Raw genomic sequence first — 19881 nt, forward strand, 5'->3', positions numbered from 1 at the left:
TCATCTCAAACCCTAATTGTCCTAAGCTAGGCGACTTCAATGATCTTAATCCTTGGAAACACCTCTTAACTCGTGAATTTCATCCTTAGTCATGACAATTGGAATTGCTCTAGAACAAGGGAAACCATTTGAAGATAATGTTGCCTTCTCATTTCATCCTAAAGATTGACTTGATCGAGCCTTGAGCAACTACAAATAAGAGGTTAGTAGCAAGGACTTGACAACTACCAACGTCTAAGCTAAGACAACTAACCTAGAAAGCGAAAAAAAAGTGGGTGTCTCCATTTGCAATGGCGTGATGTGTGAAAATGTCACAACAAACATCAACATGGATGCAGGAGATATTGACTAGGATTCAACAATATAAACATCTTTAACAATTATTTAAAAGTCAAATTTAAGTTGAAAAGTAGTGTTTAAATATTTCTTTTATGCACAATATTGGGTTTTATATATTTCAAGTCTTAAAGTTCACAATTTAAAAAGACAATATAAAAACTTTGTAATTTTTAAATCTTGAAGATTTTCAAGAAAAAAATAATATCATATTTGAATTTCAAATCTTTTGTCATGTTATCATCAATCTTTTTCTATGTTAAAATGTGATTGGGAATGTATTTTTTTTGGTTGGGTGCAACAACTTTTCCTAAATTTCCTTTTTATCTTTTCTAAAAATTTGCTATAAGTTCTTCCAATTAAATCTATTATCATTGCACAGTTGTGTTTATTTATGAAACTTTGTCTTTCCACTTGGTAAATGAGCCCCTTTTGCATACATATTTATCAAACCTTGTTCTTATTCGATAAATCAATACATGTTCTATTTTTCTAGATTTCCACTTGCAATTAAAAATTTTAAAACGTCAAAAACCAATTGCGATATGCACTGTTTTATTGTTGTGTATAATTTTGACTTTAAAAAATGCAACCTCAATATCTTGAAGAGGAGTTTTGACCCCGATAAGTAATATGATTTGACATAATAGATCCTTTTACCAACACTAACAAATTATTGCTAATCTTATTAATGAACTGCTGGTTATCAAAAACCTAATGTTAATAACCTATATTAGAAACAACGTAATATTAATAAGAAATTTGAAGTGGTAAAAAAATACCCATGTGAGCAATAATGCAAGGTTAGTGTTCAATCTCATTTGCTAGTCGCTCAAACATAGCTATTTTGCTTAGACTAATTTACTGTCCATGCCGCTCGTATATTTCAATAATAAACCACTGCTCTTCTAGTAATATTTTGATTGTATGTTAATAAACTTCACCCACCACTTAGTCTAATCACATGAAATACAAATATAGATAGATCTTGGACTCCTTAATCAGCACTTCAATGCATTATGCCAAATGCATTGATTCATATAACACTAGCTCATATTAAATTATCTCTATCTTTTGCTCTGAGAATTCTAAAACGTAAATCCACATTCATGGAAAGAAGCATCCTGAAATCAGATAAGAAACTTTCTCGTTAAGGATTACCTGGTCATGGATGATTAATAAGGTTAACCTTAGAACAAAGGATGACAATTTGCCATGTCTTGCATCACAAGTATGACGATTTGCCTAAATCTCAGCAGAAAACTTCTTGACGGTAGAGGGCATTAATGATGAGACACACTTGTTTGGAGAAAACAATTATTCCCACAGTTGCAGGCGTAGGACAAGACAAGTGTGGTTTATAAATATTACGATTGTTTAATTGTAGGAATTTCTTTTTTCATATGGATGTTTGGTGCCGAAGAGTATGTACTAAATCATTTATTTTGTTTTACATTTTGGTCCATAATAACAAACACAATCATTTTGGTGACAAATTCACCATACTACCAATTACCATGCCAACACACAACATAGGCACATGAACTAGTTGAAGTTTTCAATCACACTTTTATTTTTTATGGATTACAATTTTGAAGAGATTCAGCAGTTCAGAGGGCTGACAATTTGAATTTTCCAAAGAAATCCAGAATGTGTTGAGAAATTTCATGCGATTTTTCTTGCTGGATGAAGTGATGGCCATCTTTAATAACAACTATTTCCTCAAGGAAGGGAACATTTTTCTTTAAGCCTCCCTCATGGACATAGTTTTTGGTACCAAGGGTGTTGTATACCAAGTCTTTATCTCCAACTATATATTTGGTTGGAACTGTGATTTCTGCCCCAGTCCAGGGGGCTAGAAGCTCCCAATCTCTGCACCAAAAGTAGCACATTATCAGAGTAAAGATCACATATCTCAATAGATCTTATACAAACACCACTATGTTTCAACAAGATAGAAAGACCTCTACACAACATTAGGTGTTATAGATTATTGTCTATTTCAATTCCTATTGAGAGAGTAAACGTTTCAAAATGAAGTCTGGACAAATTATCTCTTATTGAAAACTGAAGATGTAACTTCTCCCAATTTTCTATCATATAAAATTAAACCAAGAGACTTGGCACGATGCTTTTAACTAGAGGCACATAAGTAAACAAACATAATTGATCACAACATTCATCATACATGAAAAAGTGGAGTTGATGACAATCGCACTATTGCTGCTTTTCTAAGGCACCTGATATATTCTACTTGGAAGGATACAAAAAGAAATTTTACAATGAAAAACAATGGCATACAAACTTTTAGTAAATTGAAATTCAATTTTGAAATATAGCTGAAGAAGATGAGATGTTAGGGGATGGAGGGGTATAAAGAATCCTCATTCTAATTCATGCAAGCTGTAGCATCTAGCATGCCAATTCCACCTATGTTTCATGACTTAGTGGTCATTGGTTTGATTCCAAACATATATTACAAGCTCCAATTCTTCTCTTGAGGTCATTCATCCTAATATCGTTCTAGGCTTAGCACACTTAACTCTAAAGTTATTAATGGCTTTAGGAACAAAGATCTTTAAGGGGGCAGGAATGTTGAGTAACTATGTACAACATATATTAGAAGTATCTTATAACCTGTTTTTTCCTTTGGTTCATGGTCTACATATTCATCTAGTGGAGACAATATAATGTTATATTTAGATTATTAAAGGAATGCTATCTAATACAAAGAATTATAATTTTTGACCTCATGGATTTTCATTCACCTTTATATTTCCACATTTGATCTTTCAAATTATGTTTTGCAAGCCGTATTCTATTTTATTTTAAGACAGATGGAAAATCTAGGGAAAAAGGTATTAACCATATTCAGTATAGCTCATCCTTAAAACGTGCTTATGTTCATTCAGTTAAGCCCTAGGATGGACCATAATATATTAGTTCAACTGCTCCTTCATAATCTATCTTTTTGAGAAATAAAAAAATAAAAGAAATAAAAACTGCCAATCAATTGACAAAATGTAGAGAATATCACTAAAATAAAAAAAATTAGTACATAATTAACATTCTAAAGATGTAAGTTTGGAGAGCATACAAATCAAGCACTCGATAGTAGTTCAAACCACCAGTAAAGCCTGTTTTGGCGAACATTTTGGCAAAATATTGGATATCTTCCTCAGTCATCCAAGAAGGAAGGGTTGCTGGAGTCTCAAGAGTATCTAATATTCCTTGATCTGTAGATACAGAAAACAAACCTCCTGGCAAAGTTCCCAATAGAAACTTTTTCATAATTTCTGTATAATTGTATCTTGCAAATTCCTCTTCTGCTTTTCCTGGTTCCTGTGCCATTTCAAATATCTTTTGTAGTCAGTTAAAGGAAAAACATACTATAGCCACTGAATATCATACAGAACAACATGCCTTTTAAGGAGTCAGTAGTTTTTGGGCACCAACACCTTGGCAGCAAGAAAAGAATCAAGCATCGTCCTAGAGCAAGTGGGACAATTTTTTGAGACAAAAGTGTGGTCACCTTACAAGTAACCAAAGAGAAAGTTGAATCAAACATAATTTTTAAAAGTAAAGAGAAGCAAGTGGGACAATTCAGTACAAAATTGTGGTCACATTACAAGAAATCAAAGAGATTTGGGTCTCCAAAAACTAGAAAAATGATCCTAAGGAAAGGAGTGGTTCGAGCCATGGACACAATTGACTTGGTTCCACAAACTCCAATCTAAAGATCCCAACACTTGACAAGACAAGATCACTTAGCATCCACTAGATCCTAGATGGGCTAAAATGAATTTCGATGGAGCCACAAAAGGGAACTTGCATCTAACAAGTAGGGGTTGTGTTTTTAGGGATGCCAATGGAAAGCCTATTCTCATTGTGGTTTTCGACTTCAACTCAAATACGACAATATGGAAGAGGGGAGAGCAATGTTATGGGGTTTGGAGGAAGCCTTACATAGAGGATGGAGAAAACTCATGGCAGAGAGGGGAGTCAAAGTTAATCATTGACCCTGTGAGAAGCAACAAATCCAAAAGCTGGCTCTTGGACATCATCCTCTCAAAATAAAAAATGGTATAGGAAGTAAATTTGAAAACATTCTCTTCACAAACATCAAGCGGATAGGGAGTTTTGTTGCAGACTTGGCAGCTAAGCTGGTACAAAGGGAGGGAAGCCATTTCAAGTTGTGGGAAAGTAGATTACCAAATGAGGTACAGACATTTCTGGTGAAATATTTGCAAGTGAAAAAAGCAGGAGTTGCATAATAAGGGGCAGTTTACAAATAGAGATATAATATGCCAGTACGTATGTATATGTGCCAATTTGGCAATGTAATAAGCCCAGGAGGCTCAAACTGACCCAAACTGTTCTACAGATCCTTTGTGCTGGGGTTTTGCCATATGTTTGCTGGATTTGTATTGTCTTTGTTTTGTTTTTTTGAAAATATATGCCTTTTTTGTGTTTTTCTGAATATATATATAGAATGCAAAAGATTGGAAGGAAAAACTACTGTGCTTGCATGCAGGAGATAATTCTGAAAATAAACTAAATTGCAATGTAAACTGAGAATGCCTTCTTATTTGCAACGTATCATAACATTACATAGAATATTTTATTCCTTTAGGAAAAATCTGGTAAATATGCAGCAATTAAAGAACCTGTAAGTAGCCGCCCTCCCTGTTATTGATCAATTCCTCTAATTTTATGCAAGCCGGTCCTTCCAGAACGTCAAACGCCCAAGGACAGGACAAATGGAAGCACTAAAACCAATCGCTTCAGCCTGGGCATTCACGGCTAGCTGCTGACACACCACGTGGGGTCTAGAGGTTGTACAGCTGGCTCAAAAACTGGTCTAACCCTGCCAATTGGCTGTCAAAACTCATGCACAGGTCTGCTGTGATAATGATCTGCAATTCACCTCGATTTGCACACAAAATTCCTGTAACCCTTCAACGTTTTGGCACAATGATGACTCTGAATTAAGCCATCCAAATTAGCAAATATCAGTGGGTCTTCCACCCCCTCAAATGCTGAAAGCTCTGAAGAATGTACATTCCTCAAAGTTACTGAAAACCCTTGGAAAATGTTGCACCAATCTCAAGAAAGATCTTCACGGAGAACAATATCAAATGCTCATAAAAAATAATCAGGTCATGTGACCTTTTCACACATCGCCCCATTGCAAATGGTGACACCCGCTTTTTTTTTCTTTTTAGGGTTTTGCCTTGGCATTGCAACTGCTAATCACCAGTCTTTTTGCAACAACGGAGTTTTTGAGAGTTGTCCCGGGTCAAATGGAGGAATCATGCTCAGAATTGTGTCTGGACATAGTCAAGATGCTTGGAAGGCCCGAAGGACGAAGATCACAATTGCTTAGGGTCAATTCTAACACCGTCCTATTTTGAAGGAATTCTGTTTTTTTGTTTTTTTTGCTTTTTTATTTTTGGCACTTTGGGACCAATCCGGGAAGCATCTTTTTTGGCCTACTTTTTGCTTTTTTCTGCTTTTTTGAAAGTAGAGCTAGGATTGGGTCCCACAGGTCATGGGGTTAGCATTCATGTCTTCAGAATAAAAAAAATTGCATCTCCAAGTCTAAAAAGCAGGGTAAAATATCTAGGCTAGGGTTTTGTTCCAGATATTTCAGATAGGCAACATGGCAGATCAACTGCCAAGTCCGCCTTGGATTGTCCAATCAACTGCGAAGTCCACCCAAGGGGAGATGTTCGATCAACTGCCAAGTCCGCCTTAGATGTCCGACCAACTACCAAGTCCGCCTTAGATGTCCGACCAACTGCCAAGTCTACCTTGGACTGTCCGATCAACTGCGAAGTCCGCCCAAGGGGAGATGTCCAATCAACTGCCAAGTCCACCTTGGATTGTCCGAAGAGCCTGCCAAAACTCTCGCCCAAGGTTTGGATATGTCCAATCAGTTGTGACGTCCGCCCAGCCAAGTTGCACAACGTCCGACACTGTAATATCTCCACAATTTTTTTCAATTTATTTCCAATTACAATCACAACAAGAACCTGTTAAGGTTAGTAAATGAAGATACAATAATGCTGAAACTGTAACCCTTCCACTTTCTGATCACCAAGTGCCCAATATGGGAAGGTGAGAGCATACGGTGTTGAGGGGATCGTTAGCTTCAAATAACTGGAAATAATACAATGCTTGGGCGGCAAGCCAGCCCCTTCCACTTTTCAATAGGATATGGAGAATATTAAAAATCACTTGGCGGTAAAGCAGCTAGGGATGATGCAAGAACTGAAGAACAATCACTCTACCGCTTATGCAGTGGGAGGACTAGAAATGAAATAACAATCAACTCAACAAGCTGAGAGAATTGCCCTACCAGAAATAGTCACTAAACTGAGCTGAGGAACCCTTGCCAAGAAAAGCACCAAAAAATGAGGGAAGACCAACTGCTCAAACTGACCTATCGAAAATAGCCATCTGAACAAGCCTGCTGACATTCTGCTAAAAATAGAACTGCTAAAAATAGTACTTACTAAAAATAGCATACTGCTAAAAATAGTGTTTCCAAAGTGATTTTAACCACATTCTGAGTAATCGTCGCACTTACTAAAAATAGTAAGTCTTGTAAAAGTCACCCGATGCAGATGCATGTCAAACCGTCCTGAAGCTCTCTGAAAACCCAGAAGCAATCCAGAATCCAAGCTGTCAAACTCCCACATATAGCCCCTGAAAACACCAAAGAATCCTCCTAGAAAACAGGAAACCCTAATTTCTGCCCCTAACTAGCCTACGGGCCTCCGAACTAGGCTAATGGCCAACATAACTAATCACTGCGGAGAAGGGGACATTACAGACACAAGTTGAAGTCCGACTAAGTGTTGGAAAGAAAACATGAAGAAAGAAGAAGAATAAAGAGGAAAAGTAAAGAAGAAATGAATAAAATCCTTGTCTGGGGGTGGAGTTTGTCCTACTTAGCACAAGCCAAATTCAGAATTGAGGGCAAATCCACAGGCAAAGTTCATTCGAGCATAGAGATGCCAAAATCTCGGCTAGGTGTTGGAAGGTTCACATGAAGGTGTCACAAAATGAAATTGAAAAGCCAAAATTTGGCTAAGTATGAAAAATACTTCACAGAGAAAGTTCCAATTTCCTCCATTGTGGCATAGGCACAGGGGAGTTCTTCTCCAAATTCGAGGCACATGAAAGAATTTCAAGGCATCAAGAAAGGAAAGTCTTCAGACTTGGCAAAAATATAGAAAGAAATTCCAAACTTCTTGGAGGATTTCATTTACAATCCCAGACCTATTGAAGCAATCAGGGCAGTTTCTTGAAGGATTTCATCTCCTGAAGAATTAAGACAAGCTCCCAATTAGAATCAAATGGTGGCAAGAAGAGTATTCCAAACAAATTTCCATACATGGAGAATTTCTCAACACAAATTGGAGAATTCAAGGAACAGTCAGATTGTTCCCAGTTAGCATGCCCAGGTTCAATGAACTTGACTTATCCAAAAGCTTCTAGAAGGCACACTTCACAAAGCAACAACCTTCTATTTTATTATTGGTTTATATTTAGCAAGGACTCAAATGTAATTTTCTCATTGGTCAAGGGGTAGCTAGTTGTAGCAAACCTTGATTAGGGTTTTATTTTTGTAAACCCAACCGTTGATTTGAAATCAATCTTGGCCATTGAATTATAATTGGGGAGCCTATAAATTGAGTTCGCCGCTTATTTGTAAATCATGGGAGCATGTTGCAAAACATGTTAAGATAAGCAAATTGTTGTTTACGACTACCAAAGTAATAAGTAATGCATTCTTCAAATCGATGGTGATTACTTCTCTTATTTTGGAGTTTGCATGGTTCTTATCCCTCATCATAGTTTAGATTTTATTTCATGTATGTTAGACGAATGCAAGATCTGATAAGTATTGATTTATGGTGAATCTTCTGCTCATACTTTTGATGAACAGATGATTTTTGTTCATTGTGTAAAGTTAGTCTGAGCTTACTTTGTGGATGCTTAACTTCTATCTGGATGAATATTGTTCGATTTGATGGTAGTTATTCATGACGTGAAAATCATAAGCACATCCCTTGAAGATTGCACTCACTTTGTGTAGTTGCCTTAGCGTGGTGAAGCAAAGTGTTGTTATTGGGTTCACCTAGTCAATACCATCTCTTGAATTCTTAGGAATAGATTAGAACCTCTTAACCCTTATCTCCTTTTCAATTTTCTTAAAGTCCATGATTCAAAATCCAAACGATGGATCTTCATTGTGAATTGAACAAGCCAAGCGTAAGTCCCCCTTGTATTTCAGCATACATAACCAAGGTAGCTATCCAACACAAAGTCGCCTGTTCACACATATAAACCTTGGAGTCGATGTGTGGTCTTTCTCGCAATCTTGGCACATGTAATTATTTTGTTCAAGAGAGGGTAGAGTATCCTTCGATATTTTATTCTAATGTTCGGTAAATGATAAAACACACACCAACAGGTCGACTTGTCCTTTTTGCCTTATTTATAACTCACGTGGAAAACACTTGCTTTTTAGTTTTTAAATCATTAAATTCATTTGCTTTTGTTCCATATGCATTGACTTAGGAAAAGCATTAAATCGGCCACCTTATATTATATTCATTTAATGGACTTTTTGAAGTCAATTGGCCCCACTCATTAAATGACCTTATATTATAACTTTATAATAACTTTATCATTAATAAAGTGTCTTTATTAATGATAAATAATATCAATAAGTCCAAATTAAATCATTTTGCTAAGCCAACTAAGATTTTGGAGTCAACCACTAAGTAGACCATGAGTCCAGGTGCCCTGCCAGAAATAATTCCTCCTCAACATTGAGTTACTGTAAATAGTAAGTCCCTCAAAACGAACTAGATAACAAATACCAAGGCCTGGACCCGAATACGACTAGGAAATGGCACGGATTAATGTCCCACTGCACAGGCAACTGCGACCAAAAGACCCTCAAATCAACTATGCTAGCCCATGAGGGTTGAAATGATGGGCTAACCCCTCAACATCTGGAACTGACTAAAGTGGGGACATTACATGCAACCTAGGTGAATATAGAAAGTTATGCTACATATTGAATGTTAATGAAAGGAATGATGCCACCTGGCATGGTGGAAGTAGCAATAATTGTTTTATATTTTCATCATGTTCCAATTGTTATATTGATCAATTATTTATGGCAATGTGAGCTTGAAAGTTTCAGAAAGAAGTGCCTTAACCTCCATTTTATACAATGATGGCAAACTTTCACGACATTCAAGAAGGGTGAAGAAAGGACATTCACTTGAATGCACCAAGCTACCACCCCTCCTATCAAGATTACTTTTAGCTCCACTACTCTCCACGTATGCTCTATCCAAGAGAATAGGTTGGAAAATGACAAAAGCTGTGAACAGCGAGAAGGGCAGGGGTAAGAAGAGGGTGAAAGAAGTGGAACGAATCATTTCGAAGAATACCAAAGGCAGCTAAGATGACATGTTCAGGGTAGCAGAAATTGTAATGTCCACTACTGGCATTTAACTCAATTTGCCCTAGAATTCCTAAATGAGGTGTGGATGATGTTGGGAAATGTAAATTGTCAACTCAATACCTTGATTTAGAGCTTGCAACCAGGTTAGTTATCAAAAGTATAATAAACATATATTCCAACACTCTTACAAATAAAATTCTAATCACTATTATAATATTCAGAATGTACATATGGGATTCCTTAAAGGTTCTACCCAAACAACCCATCCTCATTATGGGGCGCCACTCGGGGAATCATACAAGGCGCTTCGAGTCATTCCATCCAGCCCAGGAGCACGGAATGACAACAATCATTCAGCTTCCTAGCCCCAAATCCAGCCCAGGAGCACGGAATGACAACCATCATTCAGCTTCCTAGCCCCACTTGGGGTGTCTCTAGCGGAATGGCTTCCTAGCTACTTGCATTCCTCATATGCACTATCTCCCCTCCAAAATGGGATGGCCGGTTGGACGGTAACTTTAAGGGAATCGTTAAATCTATTCTATCATGCATAGGCAGAATCATAGCAAGAATAACAATATATAAAAATATACATAACAGTAGCAATGTGTTATCTAAGTAATATTCTACTTCCTATCAAATGGAAGATAAATATCAATTCAGTCAATTAGAATGCCATGCATTATACTTCATACCAAAACATTGGGCAGTATGTCAACTGCTGTCTAATTTATTAATGGTGAGGCTGCAGATCTCTTCTTTGATCGCTGCTTATTCTCTCTTCTTCGATGCTTTACTGGATTGCTTGGTGTTGTTCTTTTATACCTCTCCATCGGGGATGGAAGGTGATGACTCTTTTCAAAGCGGTGCCCGTTGCAAAGAGAAATGCCCCTTTGCCCATCGTATGCCTTTTCATGACTAAGATGCCTCTTCAGAATATTATTATTTATGCCAACTGTTATGTTGCAAACATACACGCCCCATTGCCACGTTTTGTTGTAGATTGGTGACAGTTTTTACCTTATGCTTTTGAGAAGGTTATGTCTTGTCCTTAGTATGCAATCAAGTCACGGAATCATGTTTCATGTCTGGAACCCATGGTGGAGCATCAAGACTGAGTTTTAGGGGCAAGATTGTGTAAAGTGCAAAATGTTGTTAAAGAAATAATAATAAAGCTATGGACAAGACGACGAAAAACTCCTATGGACAAGAAATAATAATAAAGCTATGAAACTATTGGTGGATGGAGTAAAAGATCACATTGTTCCTATTATCTCAAAATTAGATACTGCTTATCTAATGTTTTCAACACTAGAGAACATGTTTGAGATAAATAACACTAGTAGGGTTCTTGCTCTAAAACAACAACTACACCACATCAAAATGAACCAAAGTGAAACTATCACTTCATATTTCATGAGGATAACGGAGCTAAGAAACCAATTATCTACTATTGGTCACACATTCAATAGCAAGGAGTTGACTATGCTAGCACTCAACGGACTTCCTACTTCTTGGGAATCGTTTATTCAAGGAATTAGTGCCCGATCCAAACTCCCCAAATTTGATCGATTGAAGACTAATTGTATACAAGAAGAATCCAAATTGATCACTAGAGGGACTGGAATTAACTCCCAAAATGAAGAATTGCAAGCCCTAAACTCTCACTCTCGCAAAAGAGGAAAGAGGAATAACTTCAAGAAGAGGAGAGGTAAGGACTCAACTAGGAAGCAATCTTTCAAAAGGAAGAGGGACCTATCTAAAGTACAATGCTTTAGATGTGATAAATATGGTCACATTGTTGTAAAGTGTCCTGACAGACCTAAGCCTCAAACCTCAATTGCTAAAGTCAGTGAGCCCAACACAAACTCTGAAAGACTTGTATTCTACTCTACTCTATCCAGTCAAGTATCAACCAGCCTTAACACCTGGGTAATAGACAGTGGGGCATCTCGGCATATAACAGGGTTCATAGAGCACTTAGACACTATGATAGAAGAATCTGATGAGGAAGTCACATTTGGGGATGATTCAAACTACCCAGTGAATGGGATTGGAACTTGTACCATTCAACTAAAATCAGGCATTGCCCTTCAATTAACAGGGGTACTATTTGTGCCAGGCATCAAACACAACCTAATCTCAATATCATCTCTTGAAGACAAAGGATATAGAATCACCTTCATGGATGGAAAAGTCTTGGCCTGGCCTAAGAACTCAAACATCAAGAAGGCTCACACCATTGGAGTTCGACATGGGTGCCTATACAAACTTTGCATCTCTCCTTCACAAGCACTTATTCATGAATCTTCTAACACTTGTGAATTATGGCATAGAAGATTAGGGCATCTTCATTTTCGTGCTCTACCCTCTATAGAGAAAATGGTGACAGGGATACCTAAGCTGACTCAAGAACATGAAGGAATCTGCAAAGGTTGTGCCTTACGGAAAGTAAATCTAAAAATGTATTAGAAATTGTTCATTCTAATTTATGTGGACCTATGTTAGTACCCTCTTTAGGAGGATTTTTGTATTATGTTATTTTTGTAGATGATTATTCTAGGAAGACATGGATATATTTTCTAAAGTGTAAAAAGTTTGATGAAGTCCTTAAAAAGTTTAAGGAATTCAAGGCTTTAGTAAAAAATATATCAAGTAAAAGTATAAAGACTCTTAGATCAAATAATGGGGGGGGGGGGAATACATCTCTGAAAAACTTTAAAAAAATTTGTAATAATATTGGGATTAAGAGGGAGTTCACTGTTCCTTACAACCCTCAACAAAATGGGGTAGCAGAAAGGAAAAATGGAACTATAGTAGAAGCAGCCAAAGCCATGATGCATGACCAAAACTTTCATACCTCATTCTGGGCTGAAGCTTCTAGTGTTGCTGTGTATATCCAAAATAGATGTTCACATTCCTTTCTTGATAACAAAACTCATGAAGAAGCATTCACTGGAATCAAACCAAACATAGGTCACTTAAGAATTTTTGGCTGTCCTATTTACATTCACGTCCCTAAAGAAAAAAGATCTAAATTAGAACCCTCTAGGAAAAAGGGAATCTTTGTTGGGTATAGTGAAACTTCTAAAGCCTATAGGGTCTATATTCCAGGTCAAAAACAAATTGAACTAAGTAGGGATGTAATATTTGAAGAGGATGTTGCATTCAAAAGATCTAAGGATGTTAATGAAACAAAAGATGAATCCCCTCAATATAGTGAAAAGGATCACTCTGAGATTCAGAGTGAGACTCACGAATCAATTGAAGGCAACAATCACATTGAACCTATGGACTATATGGTTGAACCTAGGGACACTAATGTGACTAAGAAAAGACCACTATGGGCCAAGAAGATGATTGAGGAGGCTGAAAATTATGCAGCTCCAAAAGGAACTTTCAAGGAAAGTAAAAGACCTAATAGATTCTCTAGCTACATTGCTCTAATGAGTGAAATCATAAATTCAAAACCTTCTATTGTTGAGGAAGCCTTCCATCATCAAGCTTGGAAAGAAGCCATGACAGAAGAGTATAAGTCTATTCTCAAGAATGATGTCTAGGACATTGTGCCTAGGCCTAAGAACAAATCGGTAGTGTCTTCTAACTGGTTTTTCAAAATCAAACATGTTGCGGATGGAAGTATTGAAAAATACAAAGCAAAGTTTGTCGCCAGAGGTTTCTCTCAGAAAGAGGGAATTGATTATGAAGAAACATTTGCTCCTGTTGCCCGATACACTTCTATCAGAGCTGTGATTGCTATTGTTGCATCTAAAGGATGGAAAATCCATCAAATGGATGTAAAAACTGCATTTCTTAACAGTGTAATAGAGGAGGAAGTCTATCTAGAACGATCTGAAGGATTTGTAGTGCATGGACAACATTCTCATGTTTGCAAATTGAAGAAAGCCTTATATGGGCTCAAACAGGCTCCTCGGGCTTGGTATGAAAGGATAGATCACTATCTATCAGGACTTGGCTTCTCAAAGAATGATGCAGATCCGAACCTTTACTTCAAGGTAATAAATGGAGATATGTTAATTCTTATCCTTTATGTTGATGACTTGTTAATAACAGGCGAAGAGCATCTCATCATCAAATGTAAACAAGAACTTGCAGCTGAATTTGATATGAAGGACTTAGGGCTTCTACACTATTTTCTCGGTTTAGAAGTATGGCAGCAAACTAATGAGATCATTCTAAATCAAGGGAAATACACTATTGACATTCTAAAAAGGTTTGGAATGATGGATTGTAAGTCTATGTCCACTCCCATGGAAACAAACTTACACAAGTTAAGAGAGGCAACTGCAAGTTCTAAATCAACAAATTCCACCCTCTACAGGCAGATGATTGGATCATTGATGTACTTGGTCAATGCTAGACCAGATATTTGTTATGTTGTGAATGCACTCAATCAGTTCATGTGTGAACCAAAGCAGTTACATATAGTTGAAGCAAAACACATCTTGAGATATATTCGTGGAACAATTGGATATGGCTTAACATATAAAAAATATAGATCTAAACTTATGCGGATATACAGACTTAGATTGGGCTAGAAGTGTGGTAGATCATAAAAGCACATCAGGGTGTTGCTTCAGTTTAGGATCAGTGCAATGTCCCCTTCTCGTTGATGTACTTCTAGTGGTCCATTGGCCTAGTTCTGAGACCCGTAGGCTATGTGGAATGAAGAATGAGGGTCAAACATTAATGAGGTGAGAACTTACTATTTTTAGTAAGTCAAGGGTTGGCTGTTTTGGTGATACTGTCCTACTAAGCTCTCCATGCTCTGTCACTGGGTGCGAAGATCATGCTTTTCGGAGTAGTAGTTCATGACTTACTATTTTTAATAAGTGGTAGTATGGAATGTTTCTATTTTTGGCAGTGGACAGGGTCCTGATCCTGCAGCAGTTCAATGGTCTTCCTTGCTCAACTTCATCCTGGTTTTTGTTAATAATCAGTATTGGAGTCATAAGTGATGTAATTAAATATTATTTCCTTATCCTAAGGTTTAATATTTAATTAATTTGATTATTTTTACTACTGATTAATGAATTTGGAAATTGCGCATAACATGATGTCTCCTAAGTGCTAGGCGAATTGATTATGTTTGGAAGGGGGACGCCAATATTAAAATGGGAGATGTTGTTTTATTCAACAAAGTATTTGCTAAGTCAAAAATCATGGTCCTTGCTTGCTTGGCGTGAAGTTTGACTTGAAGTATGGCGCCATCCTTGGGGTCCACTTGGGTAAATGAAATGCAAATGGGAAGGATGAATTGGGCCGTATGTGTGAGCATTTGCATTTAAATTTGGTGGAGTAAGAAGTTATAAATAAGAGCCTTGGGCTCTCATTTTGTTATCTTATGAAAATTGCATTGTTATGCTACCGGTTTGGCGACTGAAAAATCTGAGCTTCTAAGTGTGGCTTCCTAGCTAAATCTCAGTTTCGTACTTGGAAGATAGTACCTAGCTGTGTCCTGGTGTTTCCAGTGTTGTTGGTGAGTGAGTTTTGCAGATTGTGAAGTGTTTGTGTGGGATTGGAGTGTTTTCTGGTTGCTGTTCGCGGAGTTGCTAAAATTGTATTTTGCTCATACCTCTTGGGCTGGCGATTCTATCATTCTGGGTACCAGCTCATTCATCTTTACTGCTACTAGCAATACATTCTGTAAGTTTGTGGCCCATTTTATTGAGCACTGAATTTATTAGAGTAAATCGAATTTCTCTGGTTAGGCGTTGGGTTTAGGGAGTGCATTGGGATGTGTGCCAAATAAATGAGGGTGTTTTGATAGCTTCCTTTGGGTTTGTTTTCATCATTGCTGGTATAGTGTTGGTTTAGAACTATTTTGGAGTGAATTGGGTGAGTTTTGAGAGAGATATGAGTGTTTTAGTGGGTTCATAGGCTGCTGGTTATGCATTTCCAACCTACAGTTTTGATGTTAGCAGAATTTCACGTTTATTATCTTTGATGTTCGGCATTACTACTAACCCATTCTGGCTTGTAAACTCTCATCCCGCTGAAAAGTGGAAGAGGCTGGCTTGCTGCCTATATCAATTAAATTGTAATTCAGTCCTCCCACTGCATAAGCGGTCGAGTGATGATTGGTTGTAATGGTCCTCCCACTGCATAAGCGGTCGAGTTGAGTTTTTGTAATTCAGTCCTCCCGCTGAAATACCGTGGTTGAGTAATTTGTGTTTGCTGTATGTTTCTCTTGGCTGGTTCACTGCCAAGTTTCTTGCTTTCCCGCTGGATAAGAGGAAGGGGCTGGCTTGCCACCCAGTATTGTTAATGCATTAGTAGCTTCTGCAAGATAAGACTTTCCTAACTCTCTACTCTGTTATTACTTTACCTATTCATGCTTTATGTTTATCAGACTATAACATTGATCATAATTATGCTATTGATATTGGATAATGACGGATTAGATTGACGATCTACTTAACTATGTTAAGCGTCAATCTAAAGGGCTATCGGGCTACTAACCCGATAGCATATTAATGTTGATTCATATATGAATCGGCATTAATATGCTATCGGGGTATTAACCTGATAGCATATAATGCTAACCGTAATTGTTACTGTTTACTTTATATTATATGCTTTGATACCGATTCATTATCGGGTATGTCTTATCTGAAACAATTAGCAAATACCGATTCATGATCGGATGTGTTTATAAGTGTTGTTATCATTAACAGAGATACCGATTCACCATCGGGTATGTTCATAAGCATTAAACGATTCATTATCGGGTATAAGCACTGTTATCATCATACCGATACATTAATGTTTGAAGCACCGATTAGTTATGGATCGGTTAATGTTAAGAAAGGGTCACGACCAAGTGACATCTTGGTCGGACATGTCTAAAAGACATGTCCGATCAAGGTGCCACTTGATCGTGGCAATCCTACTACTTATACATCATTCAAACCAAAGGAGATGACATTGAAATCGATACATGTTCATCCTCCTAACCTGCAGTAAAAGAAAGATAGCAACAGTAGTGTCATAGCCATAATATCAAAATTAAAATACACCATCCTGCATATAATGTGTTAATTAAATTAGAAATTACAATACTTTTACATGGTATCGGAGCCATGTTGACCGAACTTGAGGCTATTTAATTTCATGAAACAAATTTAAGAACAAGTTTATATACTACATCACATTTCTTCAAATGGCCAGTGCTATTAGATTCGAAGACAGACTCAGAGGTGGCGATGAATTTTCAGCCTGGAAATTCAGAATTCAAATGATCTTAAAGGAGAACAAAGTGGATTCGTTTGTTCAAACCAAAAATGATCAACCCGAAAATGAACCTGACAAATCAGCATGGATTGAGGGAAATGAAAAGGCAATAAAAATAATAGTTGATGGGGTGAGAAACAACATAATGCCCATCATAAGAAAATATCAGACAACCTATAAAATGTTCAAAGCTCTTGAAAGCACATTTGAGATATCGAATGCAAGTCGAACTCTAGCATTAAAACGAGAAATAAATCACATCACGATGAACAAAGGGGAGACAATCAACGCCTACTTTATGTGGATATCAGTTCTAAAAGATGAACTTGTAACTCTGGACTATGAGATCCAAAGCAAAGAGTTAACACTCATTGCTTTAGATGGGTTGCCTAGTGGATGGAGCACATTCGTCCAAGGCATCAGTGCAAGGTCCAAATATCCCAAGTTTGAAAGATTAAGGGATGATTGTCTCCAAGAAGAATCAAGATTGAACAAGATGGGAATGAAACACAAGAATATAGATGAAGATCTACAAGTTCTAAACACCAACTCCACCAAGCATAACAAGAAAAGGCAGTTTAGAAAGAGAAAAGGTCGTCAAGGCAAGAATACTTCAAAGAAGGACTTATCTCACATTCAATGTTACAAATGTGATCAGTTCGGACACTTCGTTGCAAAATGCCCAGAAAGAACAAAGAAACATGCTACATTTGTTAAAGTAGGAAAGACTAAAGGGGAAGATGAATCCGGGAAATATGTATTCTACTCAACACTCACAAGTCAAACTTCTAACAAAATCAACTCATGGGTGATTGATAGTGGTTCATCCAGGCACATCACTGGGTTTAGAGAAGTACTTGATTCCATGACAGAGGAGAGTGATGAGGACGTAACCATCGGAGATGACTCCACACATCCAGTCAGAGGAGTAGGAACCTGCACCATCAAATTGAAGACAGGCATAACCCTGCGGCTTGAAGGAGTACTATATGTTCCTGGCATCAAAAGAAATCTAGTCTCTATATCAGCACTAGAAGATAACGGATACAGAGTGACATTCATGGACAACAAAGTATTGGCTTGGCCAAAGAACTCCTCCATCAAGAAGGCAAAGACCATTGGACAGAGATGGGGCTATTTGTATGAACTGTGCACGGAACCTAATCTAGCCCTAATCCATGAAGCCACTAATGCAAATGAAGTTTGGCATAGAAGATTAGGTCATATGAATTTTAGGGCTTTATCTTCGATGGGAAACCTTGTCACAGGTCTACCCAAGTTAAAGCAAGATCATTCAGGGGCATGCAAAGGATGTGCCCTAGGTAAGAATACCAAAGGTGCATTCCAAAATAATACTAGGAAAACTAGCAAAATTCTAGAATTAGTTCATTCTGATGTATGCGGACCTATGTTCGTATCCTCTCTAGGGGGATTCTTGTATTATGTAATATTTGTTGATGACTACTCTAGGAAGACTTGGATCTACTTTCTGAAAAGTAAAGAATCAGAAGAGATCCTCTCTAGATTTAAAGAATTTAAATCACTAATTGAAAACCACTCAGGAAACAAAGTTAAAACCCTAAGAACCAACAATGGGGGAGAATACACATCAGATTCATTTAAAGAATTTTGTAGAGATAATGGGATTAAGAGGGAGCTTACTATACCTTATAACCCTCAATTAAATGGGGTAGCGGAAAGGAAAAATAGGACCATAGTTGAAGCTGCCAAAGCCATGATCCTAGATCAAAACCTTAACACAAATCTCTGGGCTGAAGCATCCAACACCGCTATATATATACAGAACAGGTGCCCTCACTCCCATCTTGAGGACAAAACTCCTGAAGAAGTATTCACTAAGATTAAGCCTGATATTAGCCACCTTAGGATATTTGGATGCCCTGTCTATATCCATATACCTAAATAAAAGAGACTAAAACTAGAGCCTTCTGGAAAAAGAGGATTACTTGTAGGATATAGTGAAACCTCTGAAGCCTACAAAATCTATGTACCTGGTCAAAGAAATATTGAACTAAGTAGGGATGTAATATTTGAAGAGGATCTAGCTTTCAAAAGAGCTTAGAACTTCATAGAACCTGAAATCTATGTACCCACCTCTAACTTATATGAAAATCCTGCTCCTGAGTTTCAGAGGGAGAATCTAGATGAAACTGAAAATGAAAATGAAAACTCACCTAGAAATCTCAAGAAAAGACCACTATGGGCCACCAAAACAGTAGAAGAAGCTTAAAGGTTTGCTGCTCCTTCTGGAACCTTCAGAGAAAGCAAACGACCTAATAAATTTACTAGCTATGTTGCTCTTATGAATGATCTATCTAAAACGAATCTGACAATGTGACAGATGAACTTAAACATCAAGTATGGAAGGATGCTATGTCTGAAGAGTATCAATCCATAATGAAAAATGATGTATGGGAAATTGTTCCTAGGCCAACTAAGAAGTCTGTTGTTTCTTCTAAATGGCTTTTTAAGATCAAACATGCAGCAGATGGCAACATTGAAAAATATAAGGCAAGATTTGTAGCCAGAGGATTCTCTCAAAAGGAAAGAATAGACTATGAAGAAACATTTGCTCCTATAGCCAGATATACCTCAATCAGGGCAGTACTAGCCATTGCAGCAGCTAAGGGATGGAAGGTACATCAAATGGATATAAAGACAACTTTTCTTAATGGAGAGATATCTGAAGAAGTATACCTAGAGCAACTTGAGGGGTTTGAGATCCATCATGCAGAGTCTCATGTGTGCAGACTCAAGAAAGCTCTATATTGGCTCAA

The 19881-nt window shown here is 37.3% G+C and overlaps 1 protein-coding gene across 1 annotated transcript in view; it reads right to left on the minus strand.

Moving 5' to 3' along the window:
• Positions 1-1479: 1479 nt before the first annotated feature.
• The window catches only part of LOC131054557 (uncharacterized), a 133775-nt gene continuing 115373 nt past the window's right edge, over positions 1480-19881 (minus strand). The window contains exons 4-5 of the mRNA XM_057989099.2: positions 3434-3678; positions 1480-2208 (exon numbers count right to left, since the gene is read on the minus strand). Coding sequence (XP_057845082.2) covers positions 1947-2208; positions 3434-3678 — 507 coding nt within the window. The 3' untranslated portion in view covers positions 1480-1946. The remainder of the gene's footprint in view (positions 2209-3433; positions 3679-19881) is intronic.

This window comes from Cryptomeria japonica, chromosome 10 (assembly GCF_030272615.1).
Source record: "Cryptomeria japonica chromosome 10, Sugi_1.0, whole genome shotgun sequence".
NCBI lineage: Eukaryota > Viridiplantae > Streptophyta > Pinopsida > Cupressales > Cupressaceae > Cryptomeria > Cryptomeria japonica.